Source organism: Cervus elaphus, chromosome 9 (assembly GCF_910594005.1).
Source record: "Cervus elaphus chromosome 9, mCerEla1.1, whole genome shotgun sequence".
In the NCBI taxonomy this organism is placed as follows: domain Eukaryota; kingdom Metazoa; phylum Chordata; class Mammalia; order Artiodactyla; family Cervidae; genus Cervus; species Cervus elaphus.
In genome coordinates, this window is record NC_057823.1 from 32,934,961 (window position 1) to 32,957,285 (window position 22,325).

The 22,325-nt window shown below is 42.1% G+C and overlaps 1 protein-coding gene across 3 annotated transcripts in view; it reads right to left on the reverse strand.

The window, feature by feature from the left end:
• The window catches only part of SNX24 (sorting nexin 24), a 172,331-nt gene that overhangs the window by 143,763 nt on the left and 6,243 nt on the right, over window positions 1–22,325 (reverse strand). Inside the window, exon 1 of one of the 3 annotated variants that reach the window (XM_043912254.1) lies at window positions 18,238–18,433. The exons of the other annotated variants lie outside the window; for them this stretch is intronic. Coding sequence (XP_043768189.1) covers window positions 18,238–18,318 — 81 coding nt within the window. The 5' untranslated portion in view covers window positions 18,319–18,433. Of the gene's footprint in view, window positions 1–18,237; window positions 18,434–22,325 lie in introns of those variants that run through there. 3 annotated transcript variants of the gene reach the window in all.

Genomic DNA, 22,325 nt, shown 5'->3' on the forward strand with positions numbered 1-22,325 from the left:
TTGGCTTAAAACTCAAACATTCAGAAAACTAAGATCATGGCATCCGGTCCCATCACTTCATGGCAAACAGATGGAAAAACAATGAAAACAGAGACAGACTTTATTTTCTTGGGCTCCAAAATCATTGCAAATAGTGACTGCAGCCATGACATTAAGAGAGCTTGCTCCTTGGAAGAAAAGCTATAACCAACCTAGACAGCATACCAAAAAGCTGAGACAGTTCTTTGCCAACAAATGTCCATCTAGTCAAAGCTTTGGCTTTTCCAGTAGTCATGTATGGATGTGAGAGTTGAACTATACAGAAAGCAGAGCACCAAAGAATTGATGCTTTTGAACTGTGGTGTTGGAGAAGACTCTTGAGAGTCTCTTTCTTGGACTGCAAGGAGATCCAACCAGTCCATCCTAAAAGAAATCAGTCCTGAATATTCACTGGAAGGCCTGAAGCTGAAACTCCAATACTTTGGCCACCTGATGCAAAGAACTGACTCATTGGAAAAGACCATGATGCTGGGCAAGATTGAAGGTGGGAGGAGAAGGGAATGACAGAGGATGAGATGATTGGATGGCATCACCGATTCGCTGGACATGAGCTTAAGCAAGCTCTGGGAATTGGTGATGGACGGGGAAGCCTGACGTGCTACAATCTGTGGGGTCACAAAGAGTCGGACACGACTGAGAGACTGAACTGAACTGAAATGAGGCTTTCGTGCATGCTAAGTCATTTCACTCATGTCCGACTCTTTGTGGCTCTCTGGACTGTAGACTTTCAGGCTCCCCTGTCCATGGAATTCTCCAGTTAAGAGTACTGGAATGGGTTGCCATGACCTCCTCCAGGGGATCTTCTCAACCCAGGGATCGAACCTGCGTCTCTTACATTTCCTGCATTAGCAGGACTCCAATCAACCCCTTTTGGAAACATTCTGTACATCAAGGTTAAGTTTAATGAACATGATATCCTCATTTTCATGTCATTACACTGTGCAGAAATATGATCTGCAGCCCTGTTTATCTCTTATTAAGGTTTTTAAAATATCATTTATTTCTTGAAAGTTAATATATACATAATAGAAAACCAAAAAACACAAGAAGCAAAAAACAAAAGTCATCCATAATGAGAAGCAGTTTACCATTTGATATGTCCTTCCAGGTTTCATATGTATCCTGCTTTTTCACACATCATGAATATTTACCATTTCAAGATCCCACAGTGCGAAAGGCACTCAGTCATGTCCGACTCTTTGCAACCCATGGACTATATAGTCCATGGAATTCTCCAAGCCAGAATAGTGGAGTAGGTAGCCGTTTCCTTCTCCAGGGGATCTTCCTAACCCAGGAATCGAACTGAGGTCTCCTGCATTGCAGTCAGATTCTTCACCAGCTAAGCAAGGTCCCAAAGCTATGGGTATTTTGATAACCAAGAATACACTACACCAACTCAATCTGGAAGGAAGAAAGAAATGTAACCCTGCCTTGCTTGGTGACAAAAATTTCAGAAAAGACAAAAATGGCAAAGGGCCTCTAGATAAAGATTTTGGCAGAATTATGATTAAAATACTACATTCCCTTAATGTTCAATTTAAAGATGCAACATAAAGCAACAGAGTAGACAAAGTACAATGCTTCTAGGAGGATTCACTGGCTACCTAAACTACTAAAGCATTAGCAAGGAGGTACGTTTCCACTGAGTTAACAATGCATTCCTATAGGACAGCCAAGAGATGCACACTCAGTTGTTATTAAACACATCCACACACACGCCTCTGTTTATACTTCCTTCTGCCCCTCTGCTGCCAACCTACTGAACGAGTCCTGATGGTTTAGCAAGTCCATGCCTGAAATGCTGCCTTTTTAAAAAAATTAATTATAACAAAGATATTTACAAATGAGGGAATTCATTAGCTTTACTTTTTATCATACATTGTCACTTCAGGACATCTAGAAAGTCTAGATGTTGCGAAATAAAGAATGAACCTTGTCCACAATAAACATAGGTACTTTACAAAAATGCACATACAGACTTACGTTGTTTTGTCACTAAGTTGTGTCCGACTCTTTGCAGCCCTGTAGACTGCAGCACGTCAGGCTTCCCTCTCCTAAACTATCTCCTGGAAGTTTGCTCAAAGTCATGTCCATTGAGTCAGGGATGCCATCCAACCATCTCACCCTCTGTGACCCTCTTCTCCTCCTGCCCTCAATCTTTTCCAGCATCAGGGTCTTTCCAGTGAGTCAGTTCTTCGCATCAGGTGGCCAAAGTTTCAGAGCTTCAGCATCAATCCTTCCAATGAATATTCAGGACTGATTTCCTTTAGGATGGACTGGTTGGATCTCCGTGCAGTCCAAAGACTCTCAAGAGTCTTCTCCAACACCACAGTTCAAAAGCATCAATTCTTTGGTGCTCAGCCTTCTTTATTGCCCAACTCTCACATCCATACATGACTACTGGAAAAACTGTGGCTTTGACTAGATGAACCTTTGCTGGCAAAGTGATGTTTCTGCTTTTTAATATGCTGTCTAGTTGATCATAGCTTTTCTTCCAAGGAGCAAACATCTTTCAGCTTCATGGCTGCAGTCACTGTCTGCAGTGCTTTTGGAGCCCAGGAAAATAAAATCTGCCACTATTTCCACTTTTTCCCCTTCTACTTACCATAAAGTGATGGGACCAGATGCCATGATCTTATTTTTTTTTAAATGTTGAGTTTCAAACCAGCTTTTTCTCTCTCCTCTTTCACCTTCATCAAGTGGCTCTTTAGTTCCTCTTTACTTTCTGCCATTACAGTGGTATCATCTGCATATCTGAGATAATTGGTATTTCTCCTGGCAATCTCTATGGTTTTAACCTAAAACTGTCTTCTAGATCTGGAGGTATTACTTACTGGCACCAGGTAGGTGATATGGGGATACCTATTTCTGCACAAAGTTATCAGATTTCACTGTTTCATAGTTTCCAGTATCATTCTTACTTGACACTGGTGATGGGCGTTCTCTCCTCTCCAACCCCAAGCAATTCAGACATTCCACCTACTAGAATGCGCCCTCCTCTCCCTGCCACCCTTTGAGAGTGGAATGGACTCTGATATCTCAACACTGGAGGTGCGCACCCTCCAGGATAAACAGAAAACGGCAGTCCTTCACAGGGACCTCTGATGCCGGGCTCAGCCCCAGACACCTGGAGTCCTTCACTCTCCACTCACCATGACCCCCGGCACACTGGACATTGCTCTCTTCCCATCTCCCATCACATAAATTCATTTTCATGTTTTTAACTTGGGTGAGGTGGGGTCCTTCACAAAAGCCTTATCCTTTCCATATGCTTATTTAGATCCTTCCTACACTTCAGAATGCAGTGTAAGCCCAATTCCTTGTAGGAAGTCTTTCTAGTACTTCAGTCCTCACTGATGCCATTCTCAAAACCTCCATTCAATACAACTTGTTCCTTTCCTACATATTATCATAAAGCATTCACTGTTGCTTCATGAGTGCTGAGTCATATGTGTGGAACTAAACTGCAAACTCCTTAAGGGTTAGAATCATGCTTTATTGTTGTCAACTGCCCATAGCGGGCACCAAGCAGGCATTCGAAGACTTGATTTACTAATTATATTGATTAATCATGCTACTTTATAAGAGATAAAAGCTTTGATTTCTTTATATGTTAAGGCTAAGAGCACAAGAGGTTAAAAGGCAGTCACCATTAACCATCTCCATCTATCTTTCATGGAACTATCCCTAAAAATGAACAGTTACAATGTTATGAATATATTAACTAAGCAATTGATCAGTTCAAATTATGGTAAGGGACTTTCAAAGACTAATGTTTCTTTATTTTTATATAAACTGATGCTAAAACAAATGCTAAACAAATGTTAGAAAATATCTCTAACATAAAGCAAATGCTGCTTTTTAAAACTCTCCAAATCTAAAACACTGGAAAATACATACTTTCAAAATGACAATATGGAAGCCGCTGAGAAACGAGGGCCTACCCACATTCATTTAAGAACAGTTCATACATCACTTGAGGAACATCAGTGGAATTGCTCAGAAGGCAAAAATACAAAATGGGGTAGGGAAACCCAGGAAGAAAGGCATAGCTCTACAGTTCTGTGTCCGGCCAGGAGGTGTTCCTGCACAGACCCAGGGGAGCCAGGGGAAGCAAACACTGGACAAATCAAACACAAGAAGCACTTAGTCTACCTGTCACATACTATTAACACACACAAGATTTTAAATCATTTTTCATTATTACTATTTAACAAAACTTTTCCTGGAACTTTTGGTTCCACGCACACATAGATGCTAAGTCACTTCAGTCGTGTCCAACTCTCTGCAACCCCATGAACTGTAGCCTGCCAGGCTCCTCTGTCCATGGAATTCTCTAGGCAAGAATACTGCAGTGGGTGGCCCTCCTCCAGGACATCTTCCCAACCCAGGGGTTGTACCCGTGTCTCTCCTGCATTGGTAGGCAGGTTCTTCTCACTAGCGCTACCCTGTTCTATACCCGTATTCAATATGAGAATGGTTCCTATATTTTAACTCTGCACATTACTGGACATTAACGCTTACAAAACACTTCCTCCAATTACCAAAATTCATTCTCTGATGAGCTGGTACAGAGTTTCTGTTTCAAGTTCCTCTCCAATGTTTAATAGCAATACTGGAAAACTCTTCAATTGCCTAAATTAAACTCCCAGTGAACTGGGTGCATATCTTCCAAATCTGACTCCAAATTCCAGGAACTTCCCACATGGTACTAGATAATGCCCCTCCACCATCACCACTCAGGCAGCAACAAGGCCAGAGCCCTTGGGGTCCAGCTGGTTCTTGGGGGAGCCCTGCTCACGGGGGCTGCTGGCACATTGGTCCCAATAAGAATAACTCTACACACACCTCTCACAACGTGAGAATCACAGCACTCTTCATTATAATCTCCAGACTGAAGGCTTATCATGTGCAATCTACCTGGCAGGCCAAACAGTTTCCTCCTGTGCAGTGTAAACTCCAAGGGACTTTGAATCCCTGGGCAGGTGGCCCTGAGCAGGAGAGCAGGGATGCCAAGGCCAGAGGTAGAGAAGACATGTGAAACGGGGAAACACATGCTTCTTGTGAGCTGCTGCAATAAAGAAAGCTATCATTCTCCTCCTGTTTTTTGGATCCAGGATAGTAACAGCAACTATTTTTTATTGTATATCCAGCACCACACTATGTGCCTTTCATTTATTATTTCAGTTACATATTTATCCTCAAGATTCATGGTGCCAGCATATCCCCAACCTTACAAATGAGCAGACTGCCATGAACAGGCTGATCCAAGTGAGCACCCAGCTCGGGGTTAGCTTCAGGCCCAGACACTTTCTGCCCCACTGCACTCCCCTTAGAAGGCATAGCTCAGTTCAGTCACTCAGTCATGTCTGACTCTTTGCAACCCCATGGTCTGCAGCACGTCAGGCTTCCCTGTCCATCACCAACTCAGAGAGTGTGCTCAAACTCATGTCCATTGAGTTGGTGATGCCACACAACCGTCTCAGCCTCTGTCGTCCCCTTCCCCTCCTGCCTTCAACCCTTCCCAGCATCAGGATGGTTTCCAACGAGTCAGTTCTTCGCATCAGGTGGCCAAAGTATTAAAGCTTCCACTTCAGCATCAATCCCTCCAATGAATATTCAGGACTGATTTCCTTCAGAATGGACTGGTTGGATCTCCTTGCAGTCCAAGGGACTCTCAAGAGTCTTCTCCACCACCACAGTTCAAAATCATCAATCCTTTGTCGCTCAGCTTTCTTTATAGTCCAACTCTCACATCCATACATGACTACTGGAAAAACCATAGCTTTGACTAGATGGACCTTTGTTGACAAAGTAATGTCTCTGCTTTTTAATATACTAAGTTTGTCATAGCTTTCCTTCCAAGGAGCAAGCAGTCACCATCTGCAATGATTTTGGAGCCCATGAAAATAAAGGCTGCCACTGTTTCCACTGTTTCCCCATCTATTTGCCATGAAGTGATGGAACCAGATGCCATGATCTTAATTTTCTGAATGTTGAGTTTTAACCCAACTTTTTCACTCTCCTCTTTCAATTTCATCAAGAGGTTCTTTAGTTCTTCGCTTTCTGCCATAAGGATGGTGTTATCTGCATATCTGAGGTTATTGATATTTCTCCCAGCAATCTTGATTCCAGCTTGTGCTTCATCCAGCCCAGCATTTCACGTGATGTACTCTGCATGTAAGCTAAATAAGCAGGGTGACAATATACAGCCTTGACATACTCCTTTTCCTATTTGGAACCAGTCTGTTGTTCCATGTCCAGTTCTAATTGTTGCCTCTTGACTTGCACACAGATTTCTCAGGAGGCAGGTCAGGTGGTCTGGTATTCCCATCTCTTGAAGAATTTTCCACAGTTTGTTGTGATCCACAAAGTAAAAGGCTTTGGCGTAGTCAATAAAGCAAAAGTAGATGTTTTTCTGGAACTCTTCCTTTTTTTGATGATCCAACAGATGTTGGCAAGTTGATTTCTGGTTGTGCTCCCTTTTCTAAATCCAGCTTGAACATCTGGAAGTTCACAGTTCATGTACTGTTTAAGTCTGGCTTGGAGAATTTTGAGCATTACTTTGCTAGCATGTGAGATGAGTGCAATTGTGCGGTAGTTTGAACACTCTTTGGCATTGCCTTTGGGACTGGAATGAAAACTGACCTTCTCCAGTCCTGTGGCCACTGATGAGTCTTCCAAATTTGCTGGCATACTGAGTGCAGCACTTTCACAGCATCATCTTTTAGGATTTGAAGTAGGTCAAGTGGAATTCCATCACCTCCACTAGCTTTGTTCATAGTGGTGCTTCCTAAGGCCCACTTGACTTCACATTCCAGAATGTCTGTCTCTAGATGGGTGATCATATCATCGTGGTTTTCTGGGTCCTGAAGATCTGCTTGGTATAGTTCTGTGTATTCTTGCCACCTCTTCTTTATATCTTCTACTCTGTTACATCCAAACCATTTCTGTTCTTTATTGTGCTCATCTTTGCAAGAAATGTTCCCTTGGTATCTAATTTTCTTGAAGAGATCTCTAGTATTTCCCATTCTATTGTTTTCCTCTATTTCTTTGCACTGATCACTGAGGAAGGCTTTCTTGTCTCTCCTTGCTATTCTTTGGAACTCTGCATTCAAATGGGTATCTTTCCTTTCCTCCTTTGACTTTCACTTCTCTTCTTTTCTCAGCTATTTGTAAGGCCTTGTCAAAGAACCATTTTGCTTTTTTGCATTTCTTTTTCTTGGTGATGGTCTTGATCACTGCCTCCTGTACAATGTCACGAACCTCCATCCATAGTTCTTCAGGCACTCTATCTATCAGATCTAATCCCTTGAATCTGTTTGTCACTTTCACTGTATAATCATATACGGTAGTATAGAACTATGGGTTTTCTAGTAGTCATGTATGGATGTGAGAGTTGGACTATAAAGAAAGCTGAGCACCAAAGAATTGATGCTTTTGGAGAAGACTCTTTGAGAGTCCCTTGGACTGCAAGGAGATCCAACCAGACCATCCTGAAGGAAATCAGTCCTGAATATTCACTGGAAGGACTGATGCTGACACTGAAACTCCAATACTTTGGCCACCTGATGCGAAGAACTGAGTCATTGGAAAAGACTCCGATGCTGGGAAAGATTGAAGGTGAGAGGAGAAGGGGACGACAGAGGACGAGATGGTTGGATGGAATCACTAACGTGATGGACATGAGTTTGAGTAGGCTCTGGGCATTGATGATGGACAGGGAAGCCTTGCATGTTGCAGTCTATGGGGTTGCAAAGAGTTAGACACAACTGAGCGACTGAACTGAATTGACTGATCTGCATGTCTCAGGTTATCGATACTTCTCCCTGCAATCTTGATTCCAGCTTGTGCTTCATCCAGTCTGGAATTTCACACAATGTACTCAGCATATAAGTTAAACAAGCAAGGTGACAATATACAGTCTTGATGTACTCCTTTCCCAATTTGGAACCAGTCCACTGTTCCATAAACTTTAAGCAAATGATGGAAAAATTTTAAAAGGAGAACTGCATATCTTCACGGCCAATCCATAAGACTTTTTCCCCATCAAAATGAAGTCATAATAGTTGAGCTCTCAAGTTCTACTTTTACTCAAGTTCCACTTTTTCCCCATCAAAATGAAGTCATAATTGTTGAGCTCTCAAGTTCTAAACAAACTTTATTCATGGCACCAAATTTTGCATTTTGTAAAACTTTATCATTAATTGGTTTTGATGGAGTGCATCTACTGGATATGAGAAAGTTCTAAACAGTTCGTGAATAAAGCAAATATAGGTCAAACTTTAATTCAACTTCATACATCCCAAATCCCTTTGCTACACTGGAACTTCTATCAAATATTTACTTGAAAGGCATTATCTCTGTTGCTTTTGTTTTGCTTTGGTGGTAAAGAGAAGGATCAGGAGAAGGGGTTACAGTAGCAAATGTATTCAAATCAGAAATCCCATAAAAGCTTAACTCAGGGAACTCACCCTAGAAATTCAACATATAGACTTAAATTTTTAGAAACAAATGCCAAAAACTACTACAAAACCAATCATATGTTAAGGGATTTACACCTATTATTTCATTTGATTAAAATAACCCCAAATGGATATGAAGCAGTTTCTATTATCCCTATTCATGGGAGCCAAAGCTCAGAGGATTTAAACCAGTGGAGACCATTAAACACATGGTTAGGGAGTGGCTGGAAGGCATCCAAGGTCCACTCTTCAGTGGTATTGCTCCTTCCCTTCTCATGAAAGTCCTCTCAAGGAGGTCAAGGTTACAAAATAAACCTAAGGATCTGCCTGATTCACAAAAGCTGGCTCTCAAGCTGTATGGTGCATGGGGCTAAGTCACATCAGTCGTGTCTGACTCTTTCTGACCCTGACTGTAGCCCACCAGGCCCCTCTGTCCATGGGATTCTCCAGGCAAGAATGCTGGAGCGGGCTGCCATGCCCTCCTCCAGCGGATCTTCCCCACCCAGGGACTGAACCTGCATCTCTTTTGTCTCCTGCACTGACAGGCAGGTTCTTTACCACTAGCACCCCCTGGGATGCCCCAAGCTGTATGGGCCAGTATTAAAACAAGCAGAACACGGTGATACTGGTCAGCACCCAAGGACACACATCAATTTTCCTCTCTACTTGGACAATCACATCCATTAAACGCTCCCTGGTTTCCCCAGGGAAACTTGGAAGACCCTGGTCCCGGCTGTCTTTCACACAGGCTTCTACACTGTGTTTCAGAATCTGGCTTTCAGAGAAAGACTGAGCTAAGGTGTGGAGGCAGAGAGAGGCCTGATTACAGTGGCGATTCTTTTTGCACTAAATGTAATCTGAGACAGACATCCTGCCAGACAGTTCACATGCCTCGTGCCGTTTAACGCTGGCAACGACTTTACGGTTAGGTATTATCGTTCACCTATTTTAAAGATGAGAAAACTGAGGTTAACAGTTTGCTCACATTTCAGCTTGTTAACACAAATGTAGTTATACATTTAGCTCTCCATGGAGAGACACAAGGTTAGTTGATTAGGTGGTGTTCACAAACAGGAAGAATCTTCTGAAAGAGAGTTCTGGAATTTCTTGAGGGTTTTGGAAAGAAACTGCTCAAAGTGATGGCATCCCTGGTACCCCGTGCAACAGAGGGTGTACTGTGGGCCTTCAAGAACCACAGGTCGGGGAGTTCCTTGGTGGTCCATGCTATTACTGCCAAGGACCTGGATTCAATTCCTGGTCAGGGAACTAAGATCCCACAAGCCTCATAGCCAAAAGAAAACAAAAAGAACCACTGGCTGAATAAATGAGTGTAAGTACATGCTAGGGCTGATGAAATGGAGCCTCACACTCCACATCTCCGTGCCTGCTTCCCCAGCCCTCACCCATCGCCCCGCTCACAGCTCTGGCTGTGCCTGCTACTCGTGCTGGGCCCTCCCTGCCAGCCCCCTTGAGGCCCTGCGTAGCAGCCTGTCACAGATGTGCTCCCCGAATCACCTCGACTCTGACCTAGGCTTCCAGTGAAGCTGACGGTCAGCCCCCACAGCCAGGCATTTAGAATCCTCAAGATCACAGAAAGATGAACTCCTCAGAACATTTCTAGACCCAGAACTGACTAAAGGAGCAAACCCCGGCTGCAGAAACAGCTTCTAACACAAAACTCCAGGTTATCATGACATTTACTCAAACTGGTGTCATCTGAACCTGGCTAAAGCTGATGAGTCAGAAGTCAACAGTTGTACTTCTGCTCAGGGCAAGGTACAAGAATGGGTCTGGGTGGGGACTGGCCCAGCCCCATTGCCAGGTCAGAGCCCTGTGCTGAAACACAGATTTGGCTTTGGCTGTCTGACTTCTTACAAAAAGACCTTCTTCTATCAGGAGAAAGAAGGAAAGCAATTCAGTTTTACCTGCAAACACTGTTAGGAGACTACGGTGAAGGAGAGGGCTGGAATTTCATTGGGCGCTCAGTGATCAACAATGGATAGCAGTTGTAAAATTGGTTGTTCGACCACATAATCAACATTCCTCATTTATTTTTACATATGGCGTGACAAGCACACTTCAGATGTCATTCTCTAAGTTGAAAGCATTGCAAGGGTCTATTGATAATGCTTTTGAAAATTAATTCACTTAAAAAGATACAAATGAACTTATTTACAAGATAGAAATGGACCCACAGACATAGAAAACAAACTTATGGTTCCCAAGAAGGAAAGGGGAGGAGGATAAATGAGCAGTTTGGGATTAAAATATACATACTACTATATATGAAATAAACAACCAACAAGGACTGTATAGCACAGGGAACTATACTCAATATCTTGTAACAACCTATAAGGGAAAATAATCTGAAAAAGAATATACATATATATATATATATATAAAAAACTGAATCACTGTGCTGTATATCTGATACTAACACAATATTGTAAATCAGTAAATAAATAAATACAATAAAAATATAAGATTAATAAAAAACAATCATTTATTCAAAGCAGTGAATAAAATATGAAACTACTCAAAGGTGAAAAAATTTCCTAATAGATGAAAGCAAGGTAAAATATATGATGACATATTAAACTCTACTGGCAAAAATTTAATTAGAAAGATTAGAAATAAAAATAGCTGCCCCACACAGCGAGTCCCATGGGGTCCTCGAGAGGAAGCTGAGGCCAGCACTTTAGGGAGCCAGGGGAGGGTGATGATGAGTTCCCTGGTTGGGAAGTTACAAGTCAGAACGTTGAACCAGATCCGTCTCACTCCAAAGCTTGCTAGTGACTTTCCTTAGACGTTCCTCAAACTTGCTGACGTCATGAAAGCTTTCCTTAAGTTCATTTGTTCATGGATCCAAAGACTTAAGAGAGTTTTAAGCACTCCATCATAGGTGCACTTTGGCTGAATCAGAATATAAATCAGCCTTTAAAGCTTTAAAACAAACCTGACTTTTCTCCTTCATGCTAAATATACACTCTACAGGGCGTCTTTTTCAAAACCAGCTACTCCGTAGTTTGCTGGCTTAGCTACAAATTAAAATCACCTGAAGGGCTCAACCTACCAAAGGCTGGGCCTTAGCTACACTAAGAACCTCTGGGAGTGGAGCCTGAAATTTCTCTTAAGAACCAATGACTTCTGCTATTAAGGGGTGCTGGGGCAAGTGACCTGCCTTTGTGGTCTCTACAAGCATTGTGGGGACACTTTTAATGCAGTTCAGAATCACCCAGGGGACTTTAAAAAATTCCAGTGTTCAGCCCATGCTCCAGACCCATCTAACTCTGAGGGTGGGACCCGGGCATCTCTAGCTTATAAAGATCTCCAGGTGATTCCAAAGTGCAGCAAGACCTGAGCACCACAGCTTTAGCAGCTAATTATTCGCACCGGAAGTTCAATCCTTCATTTGGACAGCATCCCAGTGAGTCATCCACCAGCAGCCCTGTCACATCAACCACTGGCCTTTTTCTCCAACTCCCTGCCTTGTCCCGACGTTGCTGCTGACACCACAGTCTTCCCACCTGTCAGTCACAAGTGTCTGTCCGCTTACGAGTAATGCTGCCTGACTCTCCCCTCGGTCCTTCCGAATCACTCCCACTATCGAATGATTCATCTCATACACACAGGGAACATGGGTCATGCTCTCACCACTTTCAATTTTCTTATCTCCACTTCCTTTTCTCACTTATTCACATTTTCAACACTGTCACTTCTTCTGACCTTGTTGACCATATGAGGTTGAGGCTGTTCTGGGCATTGAAACCTGGGCTGAAAGCTACAATGTGGCTGAAACTAACCCGACCCCCCAGGACTCTGCCGTTCACTGGTGGGGGGCAGAGCTGTTATCCTCTTTGCTCTAGACCAGTGGTCCCAACCTTTTCGGCACCAGGGATCAGGTTCGTGGAAGCCAATTTTTCTACGGATGGTGGTAGGTAAGGGCAGGAGGAACGGTTTCAGGATGATTCAAGTGTATTACATTTATTGTGCACTTTATACCCATTATTATTACATCAGCTCCAAGATCAGATCAGCAGACATTAAATCCCGGAGGTTGGGGACCCCTGCTCTAGAGGGTAGTTCTTCTTAAGCTATAAATGTTCACACGAAAAGTCTTAAAATAGAGGAGCTTTGGGCTTCCTTTCCTTGAGAAGCAAAGCTCAAAATTCCCAAAGCACACTGTTTAATTGATAACAAATTTTCACAGTTGAGAAGAATAAAAACCTTTGCACATTTCAGTTCTAAACCTCTGAATTATGTAAACCTTCTTACAAGGGACATAAGTGAAAAAAACTACACTGAAAACAAAATGCTTTCTTTCCAGCAATATGTATATGCAAAAGAAGCAGCATTCCTTATGAAGATATTCTCCCAAACAGCAAGTCATGTGTTGATTAAAGCTTCCTTAAAACACATACTACTTTGGACTACTAATGAATGGCTGACAAAATTAATCCACATCTTTACCGTGAAAACCATCCCTCCTTCAGGCACACATACCACATCAGTAAAAAAGAAAAAAAAAAAAAAGTTCATGGAACTAAAAAAATGTATTTGCTAGATAAAGTACTTCCTGAGGTACGTAAGTCTTCATTCATTACTTTGCCAAATGTTTTCCATGCTATCTCAGATTATTTCTGCAAAACCATCAATGGAAAACCTGCAGACAAAAAATTTGGAGTCTACGGTAAGAAAAACAGATCTAATTTCCCTAGAAATTGTAAGATAAAATGTAGCAATAATTTACTCCAATAATTTTTATGGGAGAGATCGACTATTGATTTTTAAAATAAGGTGTCCACCAGTGTCCTAAGTTAATTCCAATCCTCTACCTAATAATTCGTAGTTGAGAAGGAATTTTAGGATAATATTTAAAAGTTAATTAAAAACAGTGTAAGCATTCATGTCAGTCAAGCATGACCTCTGCTCTAAATGCATTCAAATGCATGTCACCTTGACCTGTAACACAGCAATGTAAAAAATTTTGGTCAATATAAATCAAATGTACACTAATTTATTCAGCAGGTTTCCTGGTATCTGAATCAACATTAGAAATCTAACCAGTATTTGTTATTCTGCTATTGACAAAAGGAAGCATATTTAAATGATAACAAGTACTCATGGGTGTCATTTGGAAGTTAAATTGTTCCCCAAGGACAGTCTCTGTAAACATCTACATTTAAAGGTCATTTACCACCAAATTATGGACAACTGTTGCATTTATTAGCACAAGCTCAATAGTTTGGAAGCTGCAGCCATCAATTTTTACTGACAATGAGATCTAATTGTTCACTAACAATAAACAAGGAAAACAGACCATCTCTATAAACTTTTATTCCCTGCACTATGATCACTTTTCAAAAACGGAGGTATAAACTTCCCATAGTATGTATTTGAAGAGCAAACTTTCCAACTGCAGGAAGGACTAAATCATAGTTTAAAATAAATCTCAGATAATAAAATATAAGAGCTCATTTTCTCATGTTATTTTCATCTGAACTACAACAAAAAGGAGAACAACATTACAATGTTTATATACAGATGAAGTGTCTGATTTTACTTTTAGAAGGAAATGTGATGGTTAATTTTAGCATGAGGTGCCCAGATATTCAGCTAAACATTACTCTAGGTATTTCTATGAAAGTGTTTTGGGATCAGATTAATATTTAAACTGGTAGGTTGAGTAAAGTGAGTTGACCTCCATAATGCCATGGGCCTCTTTGGATTTTGGACACAACATATCCCAGTCCCTTTACCAATGACCTAAAAAGCTGCTAGTTTTGAGTGGACCCCAGAACAAGGGGAGGCTCTGCAATTGGCCCTGCTGCTGTTCAACCTGCTCTGCCACTTCCATGATGATCCAGCGTATCCACCGGTGCCAGAAGGGCAGCAGCACATGGGGATGATATCTGGAGCCTTTGGCAGGACCCTGCAGGCTCATCACAGCACAGGCCTTGAGGATTCTAGATCAAAGCCCTGCCACCCTCTGTGGACACCAACTCTTCCTTTGAGAAACAGCTCTTTACCTGCTACTGAGCCTGATCAGAGCTTGCACACTTAGTCATGGACCAAGTTACCAAGCACCCTGAGCTGTTCCTCATGAGCTGGGTGTTACCTGAGACTCACCAGGCTATAACGCTGGGCACACACAGCAACACTCCATCATCAAATGAAAGTGGGACAGATGTGATAGGGCCCAAGAAGGCTGTGACGGTCCAAGCAAGTTACTTGGAAGAAGTGGCCCAAATGGCCCATGGTTCCCACTCCAGCTATATTACATTCTGTCTCCTAGTCTAACCTATGGCCTCTTGGGGGAATTCCTCATGATCAAGTGATAGAGGAAGAAAAGACTCGAGCCTGGTCTACAGATGGCTGAAGCTCCAATACGTTGATTATATGATGCGAAGAGTGATTCATTGGAAAAGACCCTGATGCTGGGAAAGACTGAAGGCAGGAGAAGGGGGTGACAGAGGATGAGATGGTAGGATGACATCACAGACTGAATGGACATGAGTCTGAGCAAACTTCGGGAAAGAAAGGGAAGCCTGGCATGCTGCAGCTCATAGTGTTGCAAAGAGTCAGACACGACTTAGTGATTAAATGATGACGATGATGACAGATGGTCCTGCACCAAAGGCAGGCATTACCTGAAAGTGGACACCCGCAACAATACAAGCCCCTTTCAGGGACATCCAGAGACAACACTGGTGAAGGGAAAGCCACCCTAAGAATTAGAATAATTTTAATTATTCAATAAGTAGAACTATGAGCAATGCACTTGGTGGTTCAGTTAGCTAGGAAGGAGAAATAACCAGATGTTACCTTCCATGCTACCAGATACCAATTCATAGGTTGTGAGCAATGACCTGGCTGGATGATCAGAGAACTGGAAAGAACACAACTGGAAAATGATGACAAGGACATGTGAGGAAGGACATCTCTCCAACAGGGCAAAGCAATGACAGGTTAGCACTTATCAGTGGCTGGAGCCAGGCTGGCCTTGGTGAACGGAAGGTCAGGCATAACCTCCATCCCTGCCATCATGGCTACTTGTTCATAAGCTCCTTAGGGATGAGAGAGAGGGGTGACTGGGGAAAGAAGCTGACTTGCATCCACAGAACAGGTCCTCCTATCCACGTGACTACTAAAATCCTCCTCTGCTGAGGTCCCCCTTGGGTGAGCATTCACATGGGACACAAATATCTTCATGTTTTTTGCCCCTTCAGAGAGGCCTGTCCAACAGACAGTAAAGAACCTGTCTCACCTCACCCCTATTTCCATCAGTGCTGGTTTTTATCAACCTTTTTCATTTTGTCTATTGAAATTACGAAAAAAAAAAGCTCATTTTCAACTCTGCCCTTCTTTAATTACCAGTGAGACTATCTTATCATAAGTTTTTGGTTATTTGTGCCTCTGATAGTTCTCTCCTCTTAAAAGCAAACAAATACTCTCATTACTTGTAGGGCCTCCAGGACAACATTTTATCTGGGCATCTACAGCGACACTAAACCACACAACCCACCCTTCAAACTCCAGTCCTGCCCCCACCACCTACCCTCCTTACAACTACTCACACTTTTCATCCTTCCCCAGGCCCTTTCTTGAACCTGAAATGATCTTCCTCCCCTTCTCAAACTGGCAAACCTTCCATCATCTTTCCAGGACAAGCCTGAAGTCAGCTACCCTGCACCCCCAATACTAGTGCATTGCCTGAGACAGGAGAGGCATATAATAACCACAAGAATGAATTTCTGCTCTATTGGGCTTGCGTAATACCGTGGGGGTATGGGAGTTGCCTTGTGTAATTTGGAAAATAAGATTAAGTTCCACTAGCAAGGTAGAACATGGAAGGTAGAGAAGACAGAGAAGCTCACAGTTTCTAAAACAACTTCTAAATTCCTAAATTTATCTAAATTCAAAGAACTAAAAAAAAGCAGATGGTGAGACTCAACCCACATATTGATTCTACCTTAGAATAAAAATTATAAGGTGAAAACCTGGGGTAATCTGTGTTTTAAATAAAAATCAACAAGAGGACAACAGTGTATTTCAAATACCCACAATACTCCCTTATGTTGGGGGGCAGGGGGTGGTAACTAGAAGGGAACACAAGTCTGTTTCAAATACGCCCAATCTAGTCATCAGAATTCAGCCAGCACACTACATGGAGATACTGTGCACCTATCAGATTGGCAAAAATCCAAAAGCCTGACAACATACTCAGTTGGCAAGCCTGTGAGGAAACCAGTACTCTCATAAACTGCTATGGGAGTGCAGAGTTGCACAATCCCAGGAAGGGAATTTGACAATACCTGGCAAAATTACATATTCATTTGCCTTTTGATCTCATAACCCACTGCTAGGAATCTAAAGAGACACTGACAAACATACAAAAAGAATATGGACAAGGGTAGTGATGCAGCCTGCAACAGAAAGCAAAGAGCTATAGAAAAGAAGGCAGTATCTCTGCATACGCCCGTGGGATCTGCAGGCTATACTGTTACATTAAAAAAAGAAAGAAAGAAAAAAAGCAGGAGGAAGAAGATGTCTTAGTGTCCTACTGTTTATTCTAAGAAAAAGAGTAGGGGAACAAGTATATTTGTTTTTTCTGCATATATATTCGAAATATAAGGATAAACCATAACTTTTTTCATAATGGACACTGATAGCACTCTCTCAGGGTGAAGACGACACAAACAGAAGCTAGATTTCCGCAGATACACCTGATGCAGCAGATACTTTACATGAGTTCAAAACAAAATTAATTTTTAAACATCTCTGGTGGCACAGACAGTAAAGAATCTGCCTGCAATGCCCGGGACCTGGCTTTGATCCTTGGGTGGGGAAGATCCTATGGAGAAGGGAATGGCTACCCACCCCAGTATTCTTGCCTGGAGAATTCCATAGACAGAAGAGCCTTGTGGGCTACATTCTTGGGTAGCAAAGAGTTGGCCATGACTGAGCGACCAACACTTTAACACTTAGGGAGAACATAAAATAAAATGAGGATGGGTAGCTAGTTGGTGTTATCAGAGGCTGACCACAGGGCTTTAACATCCTCCAATCTGAGTGTGCCGACGGGGTCCCGGCACCAACGGGTCACAGATAACGAGAGCCAAGTATACTGAGATTTTTAGTGTGGGAGAAAGAGGACACAGTTGAAGACACAAGAGACTAAGAAGATCAATTCCTACCTTGACCACAGAAAAGGTCTAGAAATCTCCACAAACCCAGTCAGCCCTTGGAAGCCCTGGGGGATGAGTTCTAAGAGCCCCAGCCAACCTCACACTCTGAGTATGACCAAGTCCTTCACGTAAAAGGGCACAGTACAGCGAACACAATCAGCTCTCCATATTGGCCCATTTGGCATCCAGATTCAGCAAACTGCGAAAAGGTTTTGGTCGGGTGAATGGGTGTGAAGCCCACAGAGACCCAGACAGCCGACTGTATGTATCTCGTGTCCAGATCATGGTCCCTGAATCATTTCCCATTAAAGGGAACTGGGGACCATTAGAGAAAAAGCTAATTCCAAATCTGGGGCTGGAAAGGTAAAAGATTTACTGGGAACATCTTGTTATACTGGAAAGCAAGGAAGTTAACAAAGACATACAACAATTGAAAATCAAAAACAGACACATATAAAGCAAAACAACAGGAAATTGCATTAAAAATCTGAATGAGTACTTGCAAAACCATTATGAGAATACAAGGTATGAGCCTGATGACTCACTTGTTTTGGAGAGACGCAGTGGGGAATGGAAGAGAATGGAGAAGATGGGAAATGTGTATCCCCACGCCCTCCAGAAGACATCCTGACATTTATGTAAAGATATTAGTCGCTAGGATCCTGAAGGAAAAAAAAAATATGTAGTAAATAAGGCTAGAAAACTAAATCTGAATTGAACACATAGTCAAAAGCTGTAATAAGAATACGAGTTGGTTAAATGTAACTCTTCCTTCTGTAGCACTTGAAAGTATCTGCAAGGAGTTTGTCTTATAAAGCACAAACATTTATTCTGGACTTTGGTTTACATTATTAATTTACATTAAATAACTTTTTTTTTTTAAAAAAAAGTAAACTTCAAGGCAGTTCATACTTGAGATAATATGAATAAATCATGAACATAGTTAGAGACAGCATTCCTTGCACTTTGTAAAGATTCTCTCCCCATCCTTAAACCATCTTACGAAGTAGGTACAGACAGACCTCATTTTATTGCACTTTGCTTTGTTGGTCTTTGCATAAATTGCATTTTTTAAAAACTGAAGGTTTGTGGCAATCCTACGTGAAACAGGTCTACTAGCATCATTTTTCCAACAGCATTTGTTCACTTCGTGTGTGTGTCACATTTTGGTGATTTGTGCACTATTTCAAACATTTTCACTACTATTATTTTTATCACAGCGACCTGTGATCACTGATCTTTGATGTTACTACTGCAATTGTTTGGGGGCACCACAAACTGTGCCCAGATAAGATAGCACACTTAACGGATAAATGTTAAGTTTGATTGCTCCACAAACTGACCATTAACCATCTCTCTCCCTCGCCATGGGCCTCCCTATCCCTGAAACACAGCAATAGACACATAACAGACATAACCTAGAATCAGGCTAATTAAAAATCCTACAGTAGCCTGTAAGTGTACAAATGGAAGGAAGAGTCACACACCTGTCACTTTAAACCAAAAGCTAGACATGATGAAAGCTTAGTGAGGAAAGTATGCTGAAAGCCAAGATAAGCTAAAAACTAGACCTCTTACACCAAACAGCTAACCAAACTTGTGAATGCAAAGGACAAGTTCTCAAAGGAGATTAAAAGTGCTCCTCCAGTGAACATACGGATGATTAAAAAAGGTAAACAATTTTACTGCTGACACGGAGAAAGATGTGAGATGGTCTGGATAGAATATCACACCAGCCACAACATTCTCTTAAGCCAAAGCCTGATTCAAACAAGGCCCCTTCAGTTCTGTGAAGGCTGAGGGAGGTTAGGAAGTTGCAGAAGAGAAGTTCGAAGCTAGCAGCGTGTGGTTCATGAGGCTGAAGGAAAGAAGTCGTCTCCATAACGTCAAAGTGCAAGGTCAAACAGTAAGTGCAGATGGAGAACCTGCGGCAAGTTACCCAGAACATCCAGCTAAGATAATGAATGGAGGTAGTGACAGCATACAGCTGACTTGCAGTGTAGGTGAAACAGCCTTTTATTGGAAGAAGATGTCATCTAGGGCTTTTCATAGGTAGAGAGGAGAAGTCAAGGCCTGGCTGCGAAGCTTCAAAGGACAGGGTGAACCTCTTGTTAGGGGCTAATGCAAATGGTGACTTGAAGACAAAGTCAATGCTCCTTCACTATTCCGAAAATCCTAGGGTCCTTAAGAATTATGCTTAACCTACTCTGCCTGTGCTCTCCAAATGGAACTGCAAAGCCGAGGTGACGGTACATCTGTTGACAACATGGCTGATCGAATATTTTAAGGCCACTGTTGAGGCCTACTGCTCAGAAAAAAAAGATTCCTTTCAAAATATGACTGCTCATTGACAATGCACCCGGTCACCCGAAAGCTCTGATGGAGACAAAGAGATTCATACTGTTTTCCTGCCTGCTAACACAACATCTATCTACAGCCTGTTCCATGGATTAAGGAGCAGTTTCAACCTTCAAGTCTTATGTCTTAAGATACATGTTTTGTAAGACTATAGTGGCCATAGACAGTGATTCCTCTGATCTGGCTAGGCAAAGAAAACTGAAAACCTCTGGGAAGGATTCACCATCCTACATGCCATCAAGGACATTCATGATTAATGGGAAGAAGTCAAAATATCAACATAACCACATATCTAGAAGAAGGTGATTCCAGCCCTTCATGGATGACTTTGAGATGTCCAAGCCTCCAGTGGAGGAGGTCACTGTGGATGTGTTGGAAACAGCAAGAATATTAGAAGTGGAGCCTGAAGAAGTAACTGAACTCTGTAACCTTATGATAAGATATAAACGGATGAGGAGTTGCTTCTTATGAGCAACAGAAGTGGTTTCTTGAGATGGAATCTACTCTCAGTGAAAGATGCTGTGGAGATTGTTGAAATGATAGCAACGGATTTAGAAAATGACATAAATTGAGTTGATAAAGCAGCAATAGGGTGTAAGAGGGCTGACTCCAATTTTGAAAGAAGTTCCTGTGGGTAAAATGCTATCAAACAGCATTGCCTGCTGGAGAGAAATCATTCACGAAAGGAAGAGTTCATCAATGCAGCAAACTTCACTGTTGTCTTATTTTAAGAAATAGCCAAAGCACCCCAACCTTCAATAACCATCACTCTGATCAGTCAGCAGACACATCACGGCAAGACCTGCGACCAGCATAAAGATGATCATTCACTGAAGGCACTGACGAAGGTGAGCATTTTTAGCAGTAAGGTATTTTTTTAGTTAAGGTGTATAAATCGATTTTTTAGGCATAATGCTACCGCTCACTTAATAGACTACTGGAGAAGGAAATGGTAACCCACGCCAGTATTCTTGTCTGGAGAATCCCGTGGACAGAGGAGCCTGATGGGTTGCTGTCCGTAGGGTCGCAGAGTTGGACATGACTGAAGTGACTTAGCATGCATGCATGTATTGGAGAAGGAACTGGCAACCCACTCCAGTGTTCTTGCCTGGAGAATCCCAGGGACAGGGGAGCCTGGTGGGCTGCCGTCTATGGGGTCGCACAGAGTCAGACACGACTGAAGCGACTTAGCAGCAGCAGCAGCAGAATGTAAACATAATTTTTATAGTTCTGGGAAACCAAAACATTTGTGTGACTAGATTCTCTTGAGATATTTGCTTTACTGTGGTAACCTGGAACTGAACTTGAAATAACTCTGAGGTATGCCTGTACTAGTGTCCTCTTTTGTTGTTGTTTAGACGCTAAGTTGTGTCCAACTTTTTTGCAACCCCACAGACTGTGGCCCTCCTGGCTACTCTGTCCATGGGATTCTCCAGGCAAGAATACTGGAATGGGTTGCCATTCCCTTCTCCAGGGGATCTTTCTGACCCAGGGATGAAACCTATGGCTCCTGCCTTGGCAGACGGATTCTTCACCACTGAGTCACCAAGGAAGCCCATAGTAGTTTCTTTTACAAATGAGGAAAATAAGACACAGGGAGATTAAGAAGCCTGCTCAAAGTCCGGCTTTGGGCCAAATGCCGAGAACAGGACTTGAGGCACACAGAATGAGTCCCTCCATAGCCTGTGCTTTTCATCGCAATGCTATGTCAGCTTCTGTCATAAACTGGTAGAACATTATCAATAGGGCTTTGCCAAATGGCAAAAATTTCCAAGGAAGCATCTGAAATAATAAAAATTTGATTCAATCCATACAGGATCATATCTAATAACACGCCTGCCTCATTTTTAGAGACAGCATGCTACAACTTGGGACTACAAACACAGTATCATTTCAAAGCAGATGGAACTAAATGCATTGTCGTATCCTGGATGAGATCCTGGAACAGAAAAAGGACATGAGTGGAAAGATTGGTGAAATCCATAAAGTCTGGAGCTTAGTTAGTTAACAAGTACTGATGCTAGTTTCCTCGTTTTGACATCACCATGGCAATGGATGACGTTAAAAAGTAAATTTGGTGAGGGGTATATGGAACTGTTGGTACTAATTTTGCAACTTTTCTGAAAATCTAAAATTATGTCAAAATCAAAATCTTATTTGAAAAGGATAGATCAATTTCTAAGCACCATCCTTGCAAAATTCAATCGTCTTGTAAAATTTTGAATTTCCAAGTGAATGCAGCATTCTGTTTGTTAATGGTCAAGAATATTTTCAA